This window comes from Corythoichthys intestinalis, chromosome 20, assembly GCF_030265065.1.
Source record: "Corythoichthys intestinalis isolate RoL2023-P3 chromosome 20, ASM3026506v1, whole genome shotgun sequence".
NCBI classification, from domain to species: domain Eukaryota; kingdom Metazoa; phylum Chordata; class Actinopteri; order Syngnathiformes; family Syngnathidae; genus Corythoichthys; species Corythoichthys intestinalis.
The window spans coordinates 23,625,687-23,649,023 of record NC_080414.1 but is presented as its reverse complement, the minus strand read 5'-3'; the positions used below and the strand labels follow the sequence as shown (position 1 = coordinate 23,649,023).

General features: G+C 39.2%; 1 protein-coding gene across 1 annotated transcript in view; it reads left to right on the top strand.

The window, feature by feature from the left end:
- zbtb47b (zinc finger and BTB domain containing 47b) overlaps positions 1-23,337 on the top strand; it is a 57,868-nt gene that overhangs the window by 22,486 nt on the left and 12,045 nt on the right. The window contains exon 2 of the mRNA XM_057824373.1: positions 22,254-23,294. Within this exon, the coding sequence (XP_057680356.1) occupies positions 22,254-23,294 (1,041 nt within the window). The remainder of the gene's footprint in view (positions 1-22,253; positions 23,295-23,337) is intronic.

Below are 23,337 nucleotides of genomic sequence, written 5' to 3'. Positions count from 1 at the left end.
CGTAATTAATCGCAATTAATCGCAATTCAAACCATCTATAAAATATGCCATATCTTTCTGTAAATTATATATATATTCTGTAAAATAATTTGTTGGAATGGAAAGATAAGACACAAGATGGATATATACATTCAACATACGGTACATAAGGACTGTAGTGGGCATTTCACTCTACTGTCATTTAAATCTGTCTATGCTGTCCTCACTCCGAAGCGTCTACTTTTTCCAAAGCTAGACAGCTCGTGAACGACGCCTTAATAATCAGACTTCTTCCTTTTTCATCTGATTTATTAATAAAATGGCCTCAAACCACTGTCCTCTTTAGACCGTAGTGAAACTACAAAAAAAAAAGTACACAAGCATTGCATTAGCAACAACGTTTGCTTAGCACGCTATACAGGTTCACTAAACATAAACAAAAAGCGTCTCATACAAAAAATAGAACATTTCGCTTACTAACATAATATGTACATTCTTTACAACAACCATACTTACGGACAAATCTTGTCCATGGATCATATAAGCACAACATTACAACGTAGGCGTCAGCCCGAGACGTCGTGCAGCCATAATGAACTGGCAAGAAAGCAATAAACCATGTCGCAAAGCGACCACAAGAGTTCGCTGTTAGACAGCACAAACAACCTTGCTGTAAAACTTACCAAAAGGCAGAATACTGTCTGAGCGGGACATGTGCGTGAATTGCGTCAAATATTTTATCGGATTAATTTAAAAAATTAATTACCGCGCGTTAACGCGATAATTTTGACAGCCCTAGTTTATACTTGTAGAATCTATTAATCCTGAGAATTACTTATTTAAAAGCAATGTATTTTCGAGGAAACTCGGTCTTAAATGTCAATGTACTTTTTGGAGAAAATTGTTTTGTACTCAAGTCATATTTTGAAGGAAAATAAAGTTATATTTTAATTTTAAGAAAATCTTATTAAGAAAAAAAAAAGGTTCAATTTGTACTTTTTTGGAGGGGGCATTTTATTTTATCCACAGTCTTTATCTTATCATTTTAGATGATAGTTGTGATAGCCGAGAAATACATCATTAGCATCCTACATTGCTTAAACCATGATTTACCAGGTAATTTCACTTATTGTTTTGATTTCTGCTGTAGTCCATTTAGGCGTTTGCTTTCATTGCGTATTTAAGCCTTGTCATAAATGCTCATGTCCGATGATTCAGTGGAGGTACATTTTAGGTCCTCTTACCATCTCCCGTCTTGTGAGCGAGATGTGGACTGACACCGGTGCCGGGTCCTCTTCCTCTGGGTGTCAGTCACTCCATGTTGCCTTCTCTGCCCCATCTTTATCCTAATGGTGTGCATTAAGCATAGGCATTAGTCTACTTTTCCATGAATTAAAAAGAAAAAAAAATGTTAATTGATCGTGCTTTTTGACATTTTTTAATAGAGTAGGAAGTCTTTGCAACTGAAATAGACTGTAATAGTAATTTTAAAAAGTTCCTCTGGTCTCAGCAGACATTCCTTTCTTCCGACGGGAGTCAGCCCGTTCTCCTAAATCTGTCGTGTTGCGAGGTATGCGCGTCGTCGTTACTGCGAAGCAACACCCATTGTGCAACTTGTGAAAGATTTACATGTACTTGACAGCCCTAGGAGATGCAGACTTTTTCAAACAGTAGTAAATTTTAATTGGGAAAAGAGAACACAGCAACCAGTTGATGTCTCTTTTTGGTCTGTCTTTCGTTTGTTCCGAGAGTGACTAGATCATCTTCATTGCTGTTACTGTGCTAGCATTTTACTAAGCAGTAGTATCTGAATTTTGTAATATTTGGACTTAAATTTTTACTTCATTCTCGTAACATTTTTTCTTTTCTTGATTTCATATAACCATCTTGATGTTGATGATGAAAAAAATGATGTCTTTATTCTTGTAAAATGTGGACACAATCATGAATTTATTCGTGTAATATAACAACAATGTCAGCGATGTAAATATGGAGTTTAACCCTAAAATTGAGGCTTGTCTTTACATTACTCATGTAATTGTACAACTTTATTTGAGGTTTCAATTTTTCTCGTTGAACTGTTTTTTTTTTCTTTTTCTCAAATCTTTATCATTTCTGTGTAACTCAGTTTTTCAACCTTTTTTGAGCCACAGCACACTTGTTTCATTAAAAAAAATCTTAAGGCGCACCAACACCAAAATTCTTTCTTACATTTGCTCTTCTCTAAACAAGCTAATACAACAAACCAGTAAAGTTGACATATTTCCCATTAATTTAGGATGTTTCACAGCAATGGATATGATCAGAATGTGGTCAGGATGAATAGTATTGAAATTATAACTAGTTAAAAAAAAAAAAAAAAAAGTGGTATTGTGTCTTACGATACCCCGTCTAAAGTGCAAACTTGTTTGCATGTTCTTTATGCTATAGTTATCTGAATTACTCTTAATAGCTATGGCCACGTTCGCGTTCTGCCTTTGGCAATGTGTGTTCAATTGTATTTACTTTTTTATATTAAAATGCATGCTTTTAGTTTGTGGCGCTTTCACACCCAAGTGGGGGTGCTCCCGCACTTGTTTACGCAAAGAAGAGCGCTCACAGGCCAGAAGAAGACGGACGCGTCTGGGAGAGTGGGGGGGGGGGGGCTGCGAACCTACGTTCATTGTTTATGCTTGTAAAATATCTCTACAGAGTCAACACCTGTGTGTATCATCTTTTCTGTTGTTGTTGTTGTTGTGTGTTTTCCACCCGCGATCGGACACTTAGAGCCAGTTGTGTGCTTGTTGAACAATGTGCTAATGCTAGCGAACGCATGCAAACAGTTTGTGTCATTGCTGTAATAGCAGCTAATAATCATCTATTTACGTTGATGCGAACCTGTTTGGTATCGAGGACGAAATTAATTTGTATTATTTGTATTTTTAGTTTCACTCTTCATATGATGGTGTCATGACGACGGCCAAAATTAAGTCAGCAAATTATACGGACAACCAGCATCATCATTTGGGAGTTTAGCTCGCTGTATAGCCAGGACTGAGCCGTAGCGTCCTGGTCAGGACAGTATATTCGCATTCCGTTGTTCATGCATCATGTAACATTATCATACTGTACACTTATTCAGCATGTTGTTCTCTATTGTATTTTTGGATTAAATTGCCTTTCAAGATGACATACATGTTCAATGTGTTGGATTTTATCAAGTGAATTTCTCGCAAAAATGCGATTTATACTCCGGTGCGACTCATTTATGTTTTTTTCTTCTTCGTTGGGCATTTAATGGCTGGTGCGACTTATACTCAGGTGCGGCTTATAGTCTGAAAAATACGGTAATCCAATACTCATGTACCTAAAAGTTTAATTAAGTCAAAAAATACCTTTATTCTACTTTGGATACAAATTTGCGCATGCGTGCGCAGCCACAGACTGGCTTTATCTTGGCGTCAACTGTCGATTGTCATCTAGAGTCGTGACGGCAGGAGCTCATATGCTATCAGTATGTACACTTGCTAAACTTACCTTTCGGCAGTTGTTGACTTCTGTCGGAGCTTTGTACTGGTGTCTTATTTAGAAATCCCGTTTGGTGCTGCATCGTTATGCTGCGGATGATTATAAACATTTATAGCAATGTTTGATTTTGGCCTCGGCTACCGGTGCTAGCTGTCAGTGAGGTAATCCACGCTAGGCATTATTATATGGGATATGTAGTTTTGAAGGGCTGCGTTTGGAAACATGCTGGTTGAATTGTCTGTCTGTTTATTTCGGTTGTTGTTTGTGTGTAATCTAGAACATTGAATGAAAGTAATAAATTAGTGGGAATAACAATTTGCCAACGACAATTATAGTGATAGTCTTGAGGCTACGTACGGTTAATTTGCATTATATGGGACATTGTTTCAGATTTATTTGTACAGTAAGAATTGAAAAGACGACTATTATTTTGTTCAAGGATTCGCCAATACAGAAAAGGCTTTTTTTTACTTCCAGTGTTTTTTTGCGTTTTTTAGACATAAGTCTGTTAGGTAACCTCTGCGAATTTTAATGTGTGTCTTTTGTTATACACAGTGGGGCAAATAACTATTTAGTCAACCACCAATTTTGCAAGTTCTCCTACTTGAAAAGATTAGCAAGGCTTGTAATTGTCAACATGGGTAAACCTCAACCATGAGAGACAGAATGGGAAGAAAAAAAAAACAGAAAATCACATTGTTTGACTTTTAAAGAATTTATTTCCAAATTAGAGTGGAAAATAAGTATTTGGTTACCTACAAACAAGCAAGATTTATGGCTGTCAAAGAGGTCTAACTTCTTCTAACGAGGCTCCACTCATTACTTGTATTAATGGCACCTGTTTTAACTCATTATTGGTATAAAAGACACCTGTCCACAACCTCAGTCAGTCACACTCCAAACTCCACTATGGCCAAGACCAAAGAGCTGTCGAAGGACATCAATCAAAATTGTAGACCTGCACCAGGCTGGGAAGACTGAATCTGCAATAGGTGAAACACTTGGTGTAAAGAAATCAACTGTGGGAGCAATTATTAGAAAATGGAAGACATACAAGACCACTGATAATCTCCCTCGATCTGGGGCCCCATGCAAGATCTCACCCCGTTGCGTCAAAATGATAACAAGAACGGTGAGCAAAAATCCCAGAACCACACGGGGGGACCTAGTGAATGACCTACAGAGAGCTGGGACCACAGTAACAAAGGCTACTATCAGTAACACAAAGCGCCGCCAGGGACTCAAATCCTGCACTGCCAGACGTGTCCCCCTGCTGAAGAAAGTACACGTCCAGGCCCGTCTGCGGTTCGCTAGGGAGCATTTGGATGATCCAGAAGAGGACTGGGAGAATGTGTTATGGTCAGATGACACCAAAATAGAACTTTTTGGTAGAAACACAGGTTCTCGTGTTTGGAGGAGAAAGAATACTGAATTACACCATACCCACTGTGAAGCATGGGGGTGGAAACATCATGCTTTGGGGCTGTTTTTCCGCAAAGGGACCAGGACGACTGATGTGTAAAGGAAAGAATGAATGTGGCCATGTATCGAGCGATTTTGAGTGAACATCTCCTTCCATCAGCAAGGGTATTGAAGATGAGACGTAGCTGGGTCTTTCAGCATGACAATAATCCCAAACACACAGCCAGGGCAAAAAAGGAGTGGCTTCGTAAGAAGCATTTCAAGGTCCTGGAGTGGCCTAGCCCATCTCCAGATCTCAACCCCATAAAAAATCTGTGGAGGGAGTTGAAAGTCCGTGTTGCCCAACGACAGCCCCAAAACATCACTGCTCAAGAGGAGATCTGCATGGAGGAATGGGCCAAAATACCAGCAACAGTGTGTGAAAAGCTTGTGAAGAGTTCCAGAAAAACGTTTGGCCTCTGTTATTACCAACAAAGGGTACATAACAAAGCATTGAGACGAACTTTTGGGATTGACCAAATACTTATTTTCCACCATGATTTGCAAATAAATTCTTTAAAAATCAAACAATGTGATTTTCTGGGTTTTTTTCCACATTCTGTCTCACATGGTTGAGGTTTACCCATGTTGACAATCACAGGCCTCTCTAATATGTTCAAGTGGGAGAACTTGCACAATTAGTGATTGACTAAATACTTATTTGCCCCAATGTAGCTCTTATTTCATTTATAAAACAGTTTTCTATCCAGACGGAGGAGGCACACTTTAAATATATTATAGTGATAAGGCAGGCATCTTTGAGTGAACTTCAAGTAAAATTTAGGTATCTCGAGGCCGGGCTGGGTGTCCTCTATTTTGGAAATCAAAATATGGTCACCCTTTACTATGCTATTTTTGTTGAGGCATTTTCCGTAATATACTGTATTTATAAACTGTATTCGTTTGTCTATATTACGAATGTAGAACTGTCTTGCTATGAAATCAACACTATTGAAAGAGCTTTTTGGATCTCAAACTTAATTCTGTGGCTTCTTTCTGGAAGTTGTACAAATTAATTCCAGGAAAGAGTCAAGCCAGACACAACGTATGCCATGAATAATGTATAGGAGGCCGTGCGTGTCTGAGAAGCTTGTCGAAGGTGGCGTTCTAATGACGGCAAACAAAACCCGGCTGGCAGTTTGAAGATGAGCGGGGAGGCGGGAAGGACGGGGATGATGACAAGAGTCGAGAGCGGGGGAGTTTAGCATACTCCTTCCATCCAAAGTGGGATGCTTCCACTTCAGTCTGACTTTTAAAGCACATCAGCGGGGTTGTTTGAGAGTCTACCAAAGCATTGATTGGAGTCAAAACAACCTTTTAAATGAAATTCCGTTATATTTTTAGTTTTTTAATTTTCATTCATCAAATCACAATGGAGCATTTGATTGATCTCGGTGACTTCATACTGTTTCAGAGTTTTTCTTGAGGCTCCCTGAATAAATGTCTAACCTTGTAACTACCTAACATCTGCTGACATTTACGAAGCATAAACGGAAGCGGTTTTACAGCTTCGTTGCATTCGAGTCCAGGGAAAAGACGAAGACGACAATGATGATTATGGCCAAAGTAGTATAACTTGCATTTGATTTGATTAAGGCTGCGGCGCTGTGCCCTTGGGCGACGTCTCAAAGAGGGAGCGATAACCCCATCTCAACTCTACTCCATCTTTCCAATTTAGCAGCTCCAAACTATGAATAAATCTTAACACCTCACTAATTGAATTCTTCAAAGAGGCCACTTTTTCAAGGTTAGTCTCCTTAAATGCAAATTCATGTTCATGCCAGAACAATGGAGGCAAAAAAAGACATTTCCATCGATATTAAGAGAATTCTGGCTAAATTTGTACCGTAATTCCATTTGTTGTACAAGCAAAACTAAATGCTGCGTGTTATACAATTAGTTTTCCGTACTGTTGTTAAAACTTAATTCTATACGTACTCATTTTTTAACATTTCTCATAATTCCTATTAGCCCTGAGGAGAAACCTCAGACTTGAAGACTTGCAGGCTCTCATAAGCAACAATTGTTCTCATTCATTCATTCATTTTCCATGCCGCTTACAATTGTTCTCTTTTACTAAAATATGTTAGTAGAAAGACATTTATTTTTGCCATTGAAATAAATCTAAAAGATTTAGTGCCGTAATTTTTGGACTATAAGGCGGACCCGACTATGGGCCGCCACCCACCAAATTTTTGACACGAAAACGGCATTTGTTCAAAGATAAGCCACAGCTGTCCTCGCTGTATTATGGGATATTTACACCAAAAGATATTAACCGGTAACACTTTATTTGACAGCGGCATCATAGGATGTTATTAGACCAAATGAACCAACATGAAGCTTTGAACCAATTTGCTGCAAAGATTCTTTGCTTCAAGAAGACTCATTTGGCCATCACCGCTCCCTTGGAGAAGACCGTCAACCTCTGCTGCCACCTGCTGTAAACGCTCTTGTCGTCCAACATTCCCCCTAACATGCATTGCAGTGCTACAGATGTAAATAATAGGGCTGTCAAAATTATCGCATTAACAGGCGTTAATTAATTTTTTTAATTAATCACGTTAAAATATTTGACGCAATTAACGCATGCAATAAATGACCCGCTCGCACATTGCCTCAAACAGATTACAATGAGGGCGTTTATGGACATTAAGAGTGAAGAGAATGCCACCGGCCGCTTGGGGGCAGCGCCGTTCCATACTCATGTTATTTCTTCAAAACGTGGGAGAATTAGTAGTTGTGAGACGTTTATGCTGTATTCACAATGCAACGCAAATTCCTATTTGTGCTCCACACATATTTCGGTAAGTTTTCTTTCTTTTAGTGGCAATTATGTGTCTCTTGTTGTATTTTGGGTAAGATATGTACAGATATATTTAATACAGTAAAGGCGAGTGGACACAGGCGTTCTTTGGAGCGCGCCGTTTATTGGCAACTCCTTCATAACAAACATACAGTGGGGAGAACAAGTATTTGATACACTGCCAATGGGAAAACCCACTGGCAGTGTATCAAATACTTGCTCTCCCCAATGTAAGTATCGTTTAGTGAAAGCACAACAAAAATATTATTCCTATCTCTCCCCAAAAAAAAAAAAAAAATTCACAAAAAGAAAAGCACTTCACTCTATAGTAATGAGGCCCTATTCTTAAACAACAATGCAAAATGAACTGGCATTCCATATCAAAATAGCTTTGCAAAATACACGTAAAACTTTGGTCACTCTATTTTTATTATTGTTATTTTTATTATTCTTATTATTATATTAACTCTACTTTTGATTTTTTTTTAATTTTATTTATTTATTTATTTATTTTTTAACCTGTCCTGTTCAGCTGTTTGACACAGAGAATGGAAGTCTAAGTGCCCGGATTCTGAACAGTTTTAATGTTTCACATTGAGAGTCTGACATACTCCCATTGTGATCATTCAAAATACCTTTTTATTATGACAAAGCAGCGAACAGGAAGGGATTTTGGGGGGAAAGAAGAAAAGAAATACACGAGAAGAAAAGAAAGATACACAAACAACAACAAGAAATACATTGAACATCTAAATTAGTTACTAATATGCTGGTGCTATCGTCAGCGAGATGTATTTCCGGTTTACACCATGTGGGGGCCTATTGGCCAGTGAAAGAGGAGGATGGGGGTGGGGGTGTCTATAAGACTATAAGCTAAGTGATTGAAAGGGGTAGAGTGTACACAAATCAGTTCTTTGATCTAGAACCCAGTAATCATGTGAATCTCTTATGAGTGTAAGCCCGTTGGCGACCAAACCTACGCCGCCGCATCGCCAATCCCAGCACCGGGACCCCCAACCCGAGCATGCCCTACCACATCCAGCAGCACGCAAGCCCACCGGGCGCGCGACAGCCACGCAGACGGGCGGAGAAACCGCGCGGGCGCCAACCCAGGGCCACGGCCCCCACCCAGCCAGCCCGGGGAGGGAGGGCGGGCGCGTGGGCGGGGGGGGCATGCGCAGCTCTACTTTTGATTGAAAATTTTACAAATTTTATTAAAACGAAAACATGAAAAGGGGTTTTAATATAAAATTACTATAACTTGTAACTATAACATTTATCGTTTAAGAACTACAAGTCTTTCTATCCGTGGATCACTTTAACAGAAAGAATGTTAATGCCATTTGTGGATTTATTGTTACAATAAACAAATACAATACTTATGTACAGTATGTTGTATGTATATATCCGTCGTGTGTCTTATCTTTCCATTCCAACAATAATTTACATAAAAACATGGCATATTTTAGAGATGGTTTGAATTGCGATTAATTGCGATTAATTACGATTAATTAATTTTTAAGCTGTAATTAACTCGATTAAAAATGTTAATTGTTTGACAGCCCTAGTTTTAATATAAAATTACTATAACTTGTAACTATAACAATTATCTTTTAAGAACTACAAGTCTTTCTATCCGTGGATCACTTTAACAGAAAGAATGTTAATCATGGCATTTGTGGATTTATTGTTACAATAAACAAATACAGTACTTATGTACAGTATGTTGTATGTATATATCCGTCGTGTGTTATCTTTCCATTCCAACAATAATTTACAGAAAAATTTTAGAGATGGTTTAAATTGCGATTAATTGCGATTAATTACGATTAATTAGTTTTTAAGCTGGAATTAACTTGATTAAAAATTTTAATCGTTTGACAGCCCTAGTAAATAACAATCAAAATTCATGTTCTGTGCTAATGATTTCTTTAGTTGCTGTTCCAGTTGTTTCATGAATTGCTAGTTATGGTATTTGGTAACACTTTATTTTACAGTGGTGCCATAAGACTGTCACAAGACCATCTTAACCCCTTCAGACCCGCATTTTTTCTGCTGGGAAAAAAAAAATCTTCTCTGATTTTTACTCATACACCAGAGCAAAGTGCAACATTTTTGGTCGCGAATATTTCATGTTTTTATTGGTTATTTCGTAATGTTAATGTGTTTTTAATAAGAAATGAGTACTTTACGTGAACCTTTTTTTGTTGCATTTGGTCAGCCATTTTCAAAGAGCCAAAAATAGCAAAGAGGGTGTGCCAAACCTCATGATTTGATTTCGATGGGTAAAGTTTCACCTAATCATCCTCCAGAAGTGACAATAGCAACTAAATTAGGTGTATTTATTGGTTTAGAGACGCGAATGAATCATCCTTTAGCAACATGCTTAGGTCTGAATGGGTTAAGTATGACATGACACTGCCATAAGCATTAATGAATGTTTATGTTTATTATCTCATTTTTGAACGGATGTAAAATATCAGAGCTGGACTTAAAGGGAGTTAAAGGGACATCATTTGCCGAATGACACGTAATGATATCTGTCATAAGCATTCAAATGCCCATGATAGTGTCATGTCATACGTATGACGATCTTAAGGCAGTGTTATGATGCCACTGTCAAATAAAATGTTACAGTGCCTTGCAAAAGTATTCGGCCCCCTTGAATCTTGCAACCTTTCGCCACATTTCAGGCTTCAAACATAAAGATATGAAATTTAATTTTTTTGTCAAGAATCAACAACAAGTGGGACACAATCGTGAAGTGGAACAACATTTATTGGATAATTTAAACTTTTTCAACAAAAAAAAAACTGAAAAGTGCGGCGTGCAATATTATTCGGCCCCTTTACTTTCAGTGCAGCAAACTCACTCCAGAAGTTCAGTGAGGATCTCTGAATGATCCAATGTTGTCCTAAATGACCAATGATGATAAATAGAATCCACCTGTGTGTAATGAAGTCTCCGTATAAATGCACCTGCTATGTGATAGTCTCAGGGTTCTGTTTAAAGTGCAGAGAGCATTATGAAAACCAAGGAACACACCAGGCAGGTCCGAGATACTGTTGTGGAGAAGTTTAAAGCCGGATTTGGATACAAAAAGATTTCCCAAGCTTTAAACATCTCAAGGAGCACTCTGCAAGCCATCATATTGAAATGAAAGGAGCATCAGACCACTGCAAATCTACCAAGACCCGGCCGTCCTTCCAAACTTTCTTCTCAAACAAGGAGAAAACTGATCAGAGATGCAGCCAAGAGGCCCATGATCACTCTGGATGAACTGCAGAGATCTACAGCTGAGGTGGGAGAGTCTGTCCATAGGACAACAATCAGTCGTACACTGCACAAATCTGGCCTTTATGGAAGAGTGGCAAGAAGAAAGCCATTTCTCAATGATATCCATAAAAAGTCTCGTTTAAAGTTTGCCACAAGCCACCTGGGAGACACACCAAACATGTGGAAGAAGGTGCTCTGGTCAGATGAAACCAAAATCGAACTTTTTGGCCACAATGCAAAACGATATGTTTGGCATAAAAGCAACACAGTTCATCACCCTGAACACACCATCCCCACTGTCAAACCTGGTGGTGGCAGCATCATGGTTTGGGCCTGCTTTTCTTCAGCAGGGACAGGGAAGATGGTTAAAATTGACGGGAAGATGGATGCAGCCCAATACAGGAACATTCTGGAAGAAAACCTGTTGGTATCTGCACAAGATCTGAGACTGGGACGGAGATTTATCTTCCAACAGGACAATGATCCAAAACATAAAGCCAAATCTATAATGGAATGGTTCAAAAATAAACGTATCCAGGTGTTAGAATGGCCAAGTCAAAGTCCAGACCTGAATCCAATCGAGAATCTGTGGAAAGAGCTGAAGACTGCTGTTCACAAACACTCTCCATCCAACCTCACTGAGCTGAAGCTGTTTTGCAAGGAAGAAAGGGCAAGAATGTCAGTCTCTCGATGTGCAAAACTGATAGAAACATACCCCAAGCGACTTGCAGCTGTAATTGGAGCAAAGGTGGCGCTACAAAGTATTAACGCAAGGGGGCCGAATAATATTGCACGCCCCACTTTTCTGTTTTTTATTTGTTAAAAAAGTTTAAATTATCCAATAAATTTTGTTCCACTTCACGATTGTGTCTCACTTGTTGTTGATTCTTGACAAAAAAATTACAATTTTATATCTTTATGTTTGAAGCCTGAAATGTGGCGAAAGGTTGCAAGGTTCAAGGGGGCCGAATACTTTTGCAAGGCACTGTACCTATTAACCCAAATAAATCAACAAATAGGCCGCACTGGACTATAAGCCACAGGATTCAAATTAGGGAAAAAAGTAGCGGCTTATAGGACGAATATTACGGTACATGTTGTGACATACGGAGGGCGCCATGTTGTACGCGCGCAATGCACGCTGGGGTGGTGACACGGTTGGGCTGGACTGGGAGAATAGCTGTGCTAGCTAGCAAGCGACACTAGTATGACGACTGGTAGGATTTTGTCACATTCTGCTGCTGGTGAGATTGTTTTGTTCGGGAGCTGTGGGATGAGTTCCCAACGTCATACCTGCATCCAATTCCAGCTCATCAGCAGCGTCTTTAAACCGATCCTAGGTGGCTTGCCGAGATATTGACTTGCTGCCATTTGACAGTTTGTATTCTTGACCCCTTCGTTGCGAATTGCATCTTTGCCTTGATTTTTCTGTTCATCTGCCTCTCACTGCAGTTTTCCCTCAGTTTTTTTATTTATTTTTTTGATTTTATTGATCCCGACCTACAGTCGCGGACCCTTTTTGTGTCTCACTTTTCGCTTTTTTTTTTTTTTTTTTTTTGTGGGTTAAATAAACCGTTTCACTCAATCATTATATCGTTATCTGCTTGCTTCCGCACTTGCGGACCGTAGCAGATTTGTTGGTTTTTATTTAAGGACTTGTGACTGATTGCAGATAATTGATCGAATAGATCTTTATAAGTTTTGTCCACGCGCTCGTCTGTCGCACGGAAATGTGGGATCGAATCCCTCTTGAGACCTTCATTTAATTGCTTTTGCTGCTCATTTTGTGAAATGTCGAGAGTGCAGTCCTGCTCATTATTTTTACGTTCTGGTTCAAATTGGAAAGGCAGAAACCGACGACATGTTTATGTAGCTAATGACTGACACTGTGGAAGCCCGGCAGCGCCGCCCAGTGAAGTCACTGCCCAGAGTGCATTGCGTCGTCAACACCAATGGCGACCTGCAAGTTAAAACTAGTTTTATTTTACAAATTTTATCAAAACGAAAACTTTAAGACGGGTTATCATATCAAATTATTATAACTTACACTATTTATCTTTTAAGAATTATATGTCTATCTGTGGTAACCTTTAAATATTAGTAACATATACAAAGCTTTCCTCTCGTGTCTGTTTACAGCTACGTTCAGTGGGGCAAATAAGTATTTAGTCAACCACCAATTGTGCAAGTTCTCCTACTTGAAAAGAGTAGAGAGGCCTGTAATTGTCAACATGGGTAATCCTCAACCATGAGAGCCAGAATGTGGGGAAAAAAAACCTAAAATCACATTGTTTGATTTTTAAAGAATTTATTTCCAAATTAGAGTGGAAAATAAGTATTTGGTCACCTACAAACAAGCATGATTTCTGGCAGTCAAAGAGGTCTAACTTCTTCTAACGAGGTTTAACGAGGCTCCACTCATTACCCGTATTAATGGCACCTGTTTTAACTCATTATCGGTATAAAATACATCTGTCCACAACTTCAGTCAGTCACACTCCAAACTTCACTATGGCCAAGACCAAAGAGCTGTCAAAGGACACCAGAGACAAAATTGTAGACCTGCACCAGGCTGGGAAGACTGAATCTGCAATAGGTAAAACGCTTGGTGTAAAGAAATCAACTGTGGGAGCAATTATTAGAAAATGGAAGACTTACAACACCACTGATAATCTCTCTCGATCTGGGGCTCCATGCAAGATCTCACCCCGTGGCGCCAAAATGATAACAAGAACGGTGAGCAAAAATCCCAGAACCACATGGGGGGACCTAGTGAATGACCTAGAGAGCTGGGACCACAGTAACAAATGCTACTATCAGTAACACAATGCGCCGCCAGGGACTCAAATCCTGCACTGCTAGACATGTCCCCCTGCTGAAGAAAGTTCACGTCCAGGCCCGTCTGCCGTTTGCTAGAGAGCATTTGGATGATCAAGAAGAGGACTGGGAGAATGTGTTATGGTCAGATGAAACCAAAATAGAACTTTTTGGTAGAAACACAGGTTCTCGTGTTTGGAGGAGAAAGAATACTGAATTGCATCCGAAGAACACCATATCCACTGTGAAGCACGGGGGTGGAAACATCATGCTTTGGGGCTGTTTTTCTGCAAAGGGACCAGGACGACTGATCTGTGTAAAGGAAAGAATGAATGGGACCATGTATCGAGAGATTTTGAGTGAAAATCTCCCTCCATCAGCAAGGCCATTGAAGATAAGACGTGGCTGGGTCTTTCAGTATGACAATGATCCCAAACACACAGCCTTCGTAAGAAGCATTTCAAGGTCCTGGAATGGCCTAGCCAGTCTCCAGATCTCAACCCCATAGAAAATCTGTGGAGGGAGTTGAAAGTCCGTGTTGCCCAATGACAGCCCCAAAACATCACTGCTCTAGAGGAGATCTGCATGGAGGAATGGGCCAAAATACCAGCAACAGAGTGTGAAAAGCTTGTGAAGAGTTACAGAAAACGTTTGGCCTCCGTTATTGCCAACAAAGGGTACATAACAAAGTATTGAGATGAACTTTTGGTATTGACCAAATACTTATTTTCCACCATGATTTGCAAATAAATTCTTTAAAAATCAAAAAATGTGATTTTCTGGGGGGGTTTCCACATTCTGTCTCTCATGGTTGAGGTTTACCCATGTTGACAATTACAGGCCTCTCTAATATTTTAAAATGGGAGAACTTGCACAATTAGTGGTTGACGAAATACTTATTAGCCCTACTGTATGTCAGCGCTGCACAATAGCAAGGTGCAACAGTCAGCGCTCTAAGAATCCTTGCATGACCCTCCCCAAGGTGGGTGTCTGTTTTAGCACAGGAAGGGCAGGGTTTCGATCCAGACAGGATGTAAGCAAGGACACACACAAATACAGTATATGATACTGTTTGTTTTAAAAAACACAGCGCGCACACACACACAGCCAGTCTGCATGGATGGACTGATTAGCATTCACAGACTTTCCCACTGGCTCACTTAACCTCCGTCTCTCAACATGACCAAAACATCCCAAAGGAAGCGCAAATTATTCACAAGACAAAACACAGTCCGTGGGAACAATTAGTGATGGCGGAGAACAAACCCATTGACAATTAAGGGAATGAGATTGTCTAAACGTGTCTCAAAGGCAGAGTGAGGGAAAAAGTTAGATGTGCGCCTTGCGCTACACCTGCGAGAAGTCTTTCACGGGAAACATTTTTGCAAAGGTAATCGTAAAATTTCATGATTGGAGTCAGCGAAAATGGAAACTGCGTGTGTGTTAATATCTCAATGTGGGTCACCCGATTTGGGAGTTTGTTCATATATATGTATATATCAGGTTTTCATGATAACTTTTTAAACTTGGACCATAGTGGCAACTTAAATTTAAGGCAGTGAAATAGGTAGTTAATTTATGGGTGGACAATGTAATCAACTAATAATGTAATATAATACACTTTTTCATTTTATTTTATTTTAAAACCATATCACTAATGAACAGAGGTGGGTAGTAACGTGTTACGTGTACTCTGTTACATATACTTAAATTTACTTGACTTTTGAGAAAAATGTACTTCTAAGAAGCCACACTTTTTACTTGAGTAGATTTGTGAAGAAGAAACACTATGCTTACGCCGCTACTTTGGGCTACACTAGTCGTTACATGTTTCCTCTTTATTCTGCATATTAGATTTTCCTTTTTTTTTGCCAGCGATGCAAACAGCATCTCTACCAGTTTCACCAATGAGATGTCCCAACAATAATCACATGACTTCAATAAACCAGTCAGACTCAAGCTTGCCGTTCTCTGGTCACGTCGGCTTGTTCGATCAGGTGTCGTATAAAATTAAGTATTTGACATAGAGCGCTGCCACGCTAACATGACTCGAAAGCGCAGATTTTAACCTCTCTCCCAGATTCTAATTGGCACCGATAGACCGCAGAAAACTGGAGATAGAATCCTCTTTATTTCATATGAGGAACTATGAAGGAATTATTCACGATTCAAACAAAGTTTTTTTTTTCCACTAGAGGGCACTCATGCTCGTTGGAAGAATGATGGTCAGTTCTGTAAAAAAAAAATTCTCTCGCCAGAATTGAATGATGTTTTTTTTTTTTTTTTTTTTTTGCCAAATATGGTTATACCAGTGTTTCAAAAATATTAAAAAATAAACGTCGTAAGCAGTTACTCATGTTACTCATTACTTGAGTATTCTTTTCACCAAAATTTTTTTACTTGTACATGACTACATTTTTGGGATGTCTACTTTTACTTGAGTATAGGGTTGTTCCGATCATGTTTTTTTGCTCCCGATCCGATCCTGATAGTTTTCATTTGAGTATCTGCCCATCCCGATATTTCCCGATCTGATTGCTTTTTTTGCTCCCGATTCAATTCCAATCATTCCCGATAATTTTTCCCGATCATATACATTTTGGCAATGTATTAAGAAAAAAATGAATAAAACACGGACGAATATATACATTCAACATACAGTACATAAGTACTGTATTTGTTTATTATGACAATAAATCCTCAAGATGGCATTTACATTATTAACATTCTTTCTGTGAGAGGGATCCACGGATAGAAAGACTTGTGACTTTGTATATTGTGACTAAATATTGCTATCTAGTGTATTTGTTGAGCTTTCAGTAAATGATACTGAAGGCCATGCCCAATGCATGATGGGAAGTGGAACCATGACAAGTGAAACCACGACTGTGTGTAGTGCTACCAATTCATATATCTTCTCTGCGATGAAATACAACTTAAGGTGTTAAGAAAAAGATCAATTGCTACCTTGCTTCCCCACTTTTTTCCCCATTATATTTCCAATCATTTGGAGAGGGATTGTAAGACTTGAACCAATTAAATTAAGGTACCAAAGGCTGCCAAAACTCACTATACCTATTTTACGCTGCCTTTTAACTCTCGATATAGGCAAAACGGCACCATTACAGATGGAGCGCAAAAAAGCATGAGTGGGTCGTGCAGCGCATGCATTAATTGCGTTAAATATTTTACTGTGATACATTTTTTAAAAAGTAAGTACTGCCATTATTGGGGTAAATTTGATAACCCTACCTTAAGCCTAAAGACTCTGGATAAGTGTAACTTATCATGTCTGTAACGTTAAATACAATTAGAAAACGATTTAATGGAAAAAAAAAAAAAAAATTTTTTTTTAAAGGCATGGCCGATATTTTTTTGCCGATTCCGATACTTTGAAAATGACGTGATCGGGACATCTCTACTTGACTACCATATTTTTGTCCTGGCTTTACCGTGAGCTAAACTCCCAAATGACGATGCTGGATGTCCGTATAATTTGCTGAATCAATTTCGTCCTCGATACCAAACAGGTTTGCATCAACGTAAATAAAAAATGATAATTAGCCGCTATTACAGCAATGACACAAATGGTTAGCACGCATTCGCTAGCTATACCACATCGTTCAAACAACCACACAAATGGCTCTAAGTGTCTGATCGTGGGTGGAAAACACACAACAATAACAGAAAAGATGATACACACAGGCTTTGCCTAGCTAGAGATATTTTACAAGCATAAACAATGAACGTAGGTTCGCAGCAGTGTTTCTCTTTCCGTCTCTCGCCCACTTGCTCAGAAACGCTGCGTAGCTGTCCGTCTTCTGGCGTGTGAGCGCTCTTCTTCGCGTAAACAAGTGTGAGTGCGCCCCAAATTGAATGTGAAAGCGCCACAAACTAAAAGCATGCATTTGAATATAAAAATAGTCAATAATACAACTGAACACACATTGCCAAAGGCAGAACGCGAACGTGGCCATAGCTTTTAAGAGTTATTCAGATAACTATAGCATAAAGAACATGCTAACAAGTTTACTAAACCATCAGTGTCACTCCAAAACACCAAAATAACATGTGAAATGATATAATAATGTGTTAATAATTCCACACATAAGTCGCTCCTGAGTATAAGTCGCACCCCCAGCCAAACTGAAAAAAAATCTGCGCCTTTTAGTCCGTAAAATACGGTAATATCATTTTGAAGTCACACTACTCCACCCACCTCTGCCAGTGAATGCACTAATACAAGCAACTAGCATTATGTCCTTAGCAAAAGTTTGTCAGCTAAAAGAATCATTCAAGAGCAGTGTTTTTAATAACTGCGTTAGAGTATAACGGTGTTACTAACGGTATTATTTTTTTCTGTATTGAGTGATCTAATTAATTACTTTTCTCATCTCTCTTCGTTACCGTTACTGAGTGTTGCATTAGTGCGTTACTGCAATTTGGGTTGAATGACGAGAGATGTCTGAGAGACTCGGAGAGAGCTGACTGCATAATAATACCTGACTGCAGCCGACAGTCTACAAACTACGTCCACATGATGCTATGATAGATATCACATAGAACTAGATTGAAAGACTCGCAGGCGTTAGTAAACTGCTGCTATCTTAAAGCAGTAGACTTCTCAGGAAGGCTCTGTTATAGCGAACCTTCCTCGTGAACCTAAGTAACTTTTTATCTAAAATACTCGTAAATCGGCAAAATCTTGGCTTGAGTATCTTTAAATGATGAAACAGTTTTAAAACTTTCACATGTCTAAAGTAGACAGAAGGGAACTAATGCAATAATGGGAGCAATTTTAACAACTTTTAACTCATTTGCTCCCAAAAACGTATAAATACGTTCTATTTTTAATTGTTTCAGTGTCCTATAAACGTATTCATACGTCTTTTACCTTTTTTTTACCTTTATCTCTAGGTTCTGATGCAAGTTCGCTCCAAACCACAACGCTCAAAATCCATTTTAAAGCAATAAAACTGGCCACTGGAGGGCAGTAGTGCATTTGTTAAGAACTTTTATCGGCCCATGAAAGGAAGTGAATGAAGAGAAATAGTCAGGAAACGGAAGAATAAAACGTTCATTTCATTCAGTTAATATATACAGTACATATTTGATGTAAAAGGATGATGGATCATGTAATAACGTGTAAAAATATAAAATGTAAGGCCAGTTACTTTTCCAAGTAACTAATTACCCTTACATTGAGGTAACTGAGTTACTAACTCAATTACTTTTTGGGAGAAGTAATTTGTAACTGTAATTAATTAATTGTTTAAAGTAGAGCTGTCCCGACTAGTCGACATAGTCGACGTCATCGATGACGTAAATCCGTCGACGAGCACAACATCCCGTCGACGGTTAATGAAGGGTTAAAAAAATATATGCGTGGAAAGTTAAAATGTCGGATGCTCTGTTTGCAAGCGGGGGAAGCGGCACAAAGCCAAAAAAAGCGCACCAGAGTGTCCAAAACATTGCCTTATTTCAAAGAAACAAAGGAGAGTACACTCTTCTGTCCTGTCTCTTCAATGCCAAGCTTGGCTGCACGTCGGCCACACCTCAAGCGCCTTCACGCAGTTTGTAATTTTTTTTTTTTTTTTTTTTTTCATTTTTTGTACACCAGAGGGTGCGGTCGCCTTACTAAATAATAATGTTTCATTGACAATGGGCCTATAAGTGCTATTAGTATTGTTCTTAACGCTAATTGAAAGGTTTATTTCATGTTATGGTTTATTTTATGGTATAGAAAATTAGGTTAAAATAAGGTTAAAAGCTTATAAATATATACAGTATATACAGTGATTGCACTCAAGGGAGAGATTGTCAATGATAAGGTAATAAGGTAAAGGCAATTCATACAGGCAATTCATTGATATATAAATAAGGTTTAAAAGGAAAAAGGTGAAAAGTTTTTGTTAATTTCTAATTGTGTTGCTTTATTTGTGTGTACCGTAGCTCTTACAGTGTGTTTACATCAAGGATGGAATAAAAGTTGTAAACCATCAGTTTAAGAGACCATCTTTTCAATCGGGATGCTACACTAGTTAATTCTATCAGCATTTGAACTCATTGTTTATTTGTGATTTATTATTGTTATTTACGTGTTTATTTGTACTTTAATAAATAATTTGAGTGTTCCAATATGTTTTTTTGTGAATTGATAAGCGTCAACAAAAATTTCATTGCTAAATTAGTTAAAAAAAATAATAATTATTATTAGATTAGTCGACTAATCGTAAAAATAGTCGGCTGACTAATTGGGAGAAAATTAGTCGTTTGGGACAGCCCTAGTTTAAAGTAAGATTAACAACACTGTTCACGTGTTTGTTTGTTTTTTTTATTACAAATTTACTAGTCATACAGGTTTGAGTAGATGAAAAATTAACTTGTACGATGTAAAATTTCATTTAAAAATCTAACTCTAGCTGCAAGCCAAAATTTTAATTTTGGTTTCACTGAGACACTAAGCATAGACGAACAAATTTCATGATATGTATGCACTCAACCAAAAACATTATTTTGTTGTTTTCAAATGTCAACTTGCTTATTGCTAACACACAATGTAAAACCCCATAGAAGGGCTACAGAAACTAGCATTCATATAACAATACCCACAACCATATACTACGCCAAATACTACTTTATATCATATTACTCTGTGCCTTCAATAGGAAGGAGATTTTTAATTCTTTGCACACTTTTTAGTAGGGGTGGGAACCTCTTGATACCTCCCAATACGATATGATTTGCAATACAAAGCTCACGATAACGATGATCTCACAATATGGCGATACAACGATTATCGATACATTGCTCAGGAAATCATTCTACAAAACAATCAACAGATGTACAAGCTCTTTTCGTCCGTCTAATCTGTTAATCATTAGTCGACATCCAACCCTTTTAAACTGGGAGGGTGGCAGTGAATAAACCCCTACATCTTCAATCGGGCCCCTCCCACTTCTATGGCCGTCAGTGGCAGCCAATGTTGTTGTACTTATATATATATATACAATGTGCAGTGTTGTCACAGATTACTTGAAAAAGTAATTTAATTACTGATTACGCCTCAAAAAGTAATCTAGTTACTTTACTGATTACTTCATTATCAAAGTAACTGTTACTTTAAAAGTAATCTATCAGTTACTTTTTACCCATTTTTCTCCCTTTGCCGCCTCAACATAAGAATGACAACAGAAAAATGTCATCACATGTAATTGACTTTCCGATGATTGAATTTAAAGGGGAATATCTGAATTTCGCGCTAGCTTAGCCACTCCAGAGCCCTGAAACTAACAAATATCTGACAAACTGCTTGGAATTTGTTGAAATCAACTCCACTGACCAATTAAACCCCGCTAACTCTAAGATTAAGCCTAATGTCAAAACTTCTGAATTTCGGGTTATGGTTAACAGCATATCAGTGCCAATGTAAAACAATGCAAACTGACGGCACAATAATCAACAACACACAAGTGGATTGTACAGTGCAATAAACACAAAGGTGGTTGCACATTAACAACCCGGAAGTACTCCACTCAACACACACGCGGTCAATTTGGCCACAAAACGTGGCGGCAACTAAGCACTTTCCACTCAATCAGACTTACAACACATCCCGCAGATGCTAAACGAACACATCACCTCACGGCACAAATGTGCAACACGCATATGATGTAAACAAAGCTTGCCAACTGGGAGCGATAACTGCCTGTCGTTGCTACGGCAAAGCTACGAAACGGCCGCACATGTTGGGGGTCCAACCTTTTGCTGATACCCTCCAGAATGAAGGAAAAATACTCACCTTCATTCATGGGTATCCACAGCTCAACATTCCCTCGCAATGTCTCAACACTCGGCGCGAATGTCCACCCGCCTCAGCCCCACAACACGTGACGGGAGACCAAAACAGGAAATAGCTAACAGGTTGTCATGGAAACACGTAACGGGAACCTTTTATTTTAGCATTTTCCATTCAAAATGCTCTTCGTACATGACTACAATATTCTTCATTCTACATACGTTATGAGACAATGAAAAAATAGTAACGCAGAGACACTAAGGAAACTAACTTTAATCAGATTACTGGTGTAGAAAAATGAACGCGTCAGATTACTCGTTACTGAAAAAAGTAATCAGATTATGCGTTACTGACAACACTGATAATGTGTGTGTATATGTGTTGATGTACATTTTATTCCTTTATTTTATAGACTTAGTTTGACCTGAAACAAAGAAATGACATTGGAAATTTTGAATGTAGCCTGTAATTTTAGCAAAAGCAAACTTCTACCTTTTTAGTGGGACTTTTTCATTTAGTTTGGACCCAAGCAACACAAATAAAATGATTACAAGCCAGGAACAACATTATTTTTTTTCTGTAACATGGTGTTATTGTTTCCCTTTACAGCTTATAGTGGAGAAGACCACCGACTTTCCCTCTGCTGAGTTCTCTCTCGTAGAGGATGTCGCCCTTCACTTCACTTGCTTGATGGACCGCCTGAATGAGCAGCGCCTCTTCCAGCCTGACCTCTGCGACGTAGATATTGTGCTCGTGCACCATCACAGCACCTTCCCGGCCCACAAGGGTGTTCTGGCCGCCTATAGCCCCTTTTTCCACTCACTGTTCGCACGTAGTAAGCAGCTGCGTCGCGTGGACCTGTCGCTGGACGCTCTGACGTCTCAGGGCCTGCAGCAGGTTCTCAACTTCATTTACACATCCAAGCTTTTAGTGAGCAGTCGTACGGTCAGCGACGTGCTCAACGCGGCCACGTTGCTGCAGATGAGCGACATCGCCGCTTCGTGTCGACAGCTCATCAGCAGCCGGTCTCTGAGAAGCGCCGACATGAACGACCGGGACGGATGCGGGAATGCATCGGGGAAGCTTTACAAGGAAATCAAACAAGAGTGCGATGAGGACTCCAAGATATCTGATCCTCACGCAACTTTCAACAAAGATCAAATCATCGTGGAAGTCAACCTCAACAACCAAACACTGAATGTGTCCAAGGGCTCTGAAGGAAACAAAGAGGCAAAAGTGATTTGCGGATGTGTCGGTAGTGAGTCGGAAGATGACGAAGCTGAGAATGACCTGGAAAAAGAAACGGACAAGTTAGAGCAGAGCACTGATGAAGAGGAGGAGAATGTCCTCGACGTTCCAACAGTTGAATCGGAATCAGGGCGTCCTCGCAGGGCCCTCGCTGTGTCTGTGACGCTCGCCCGTCAGCGTTCAGGGGACGGCGAGGGCGTTGGCTCCAAGGCGAGGCTGGAGGAGAAGCAGCAGTTCTCGTGCAAGAAGTGCCCGCGTGTCTTCAACAACCACTGGTACCTAGAAAAGCACACGAGCGCTGCACACAGCCGCTCGCACGCTTGCACCAGCTGCAGCAAGAAGTTCCTCCTGGAGAGTGAGTTACTGCTACACCAGCAGACCAACTGCGAAAAAAGCATCCAGGTTAGCGTTGTGTTTGGTGAATTTAACACAAATTTTGATTTAA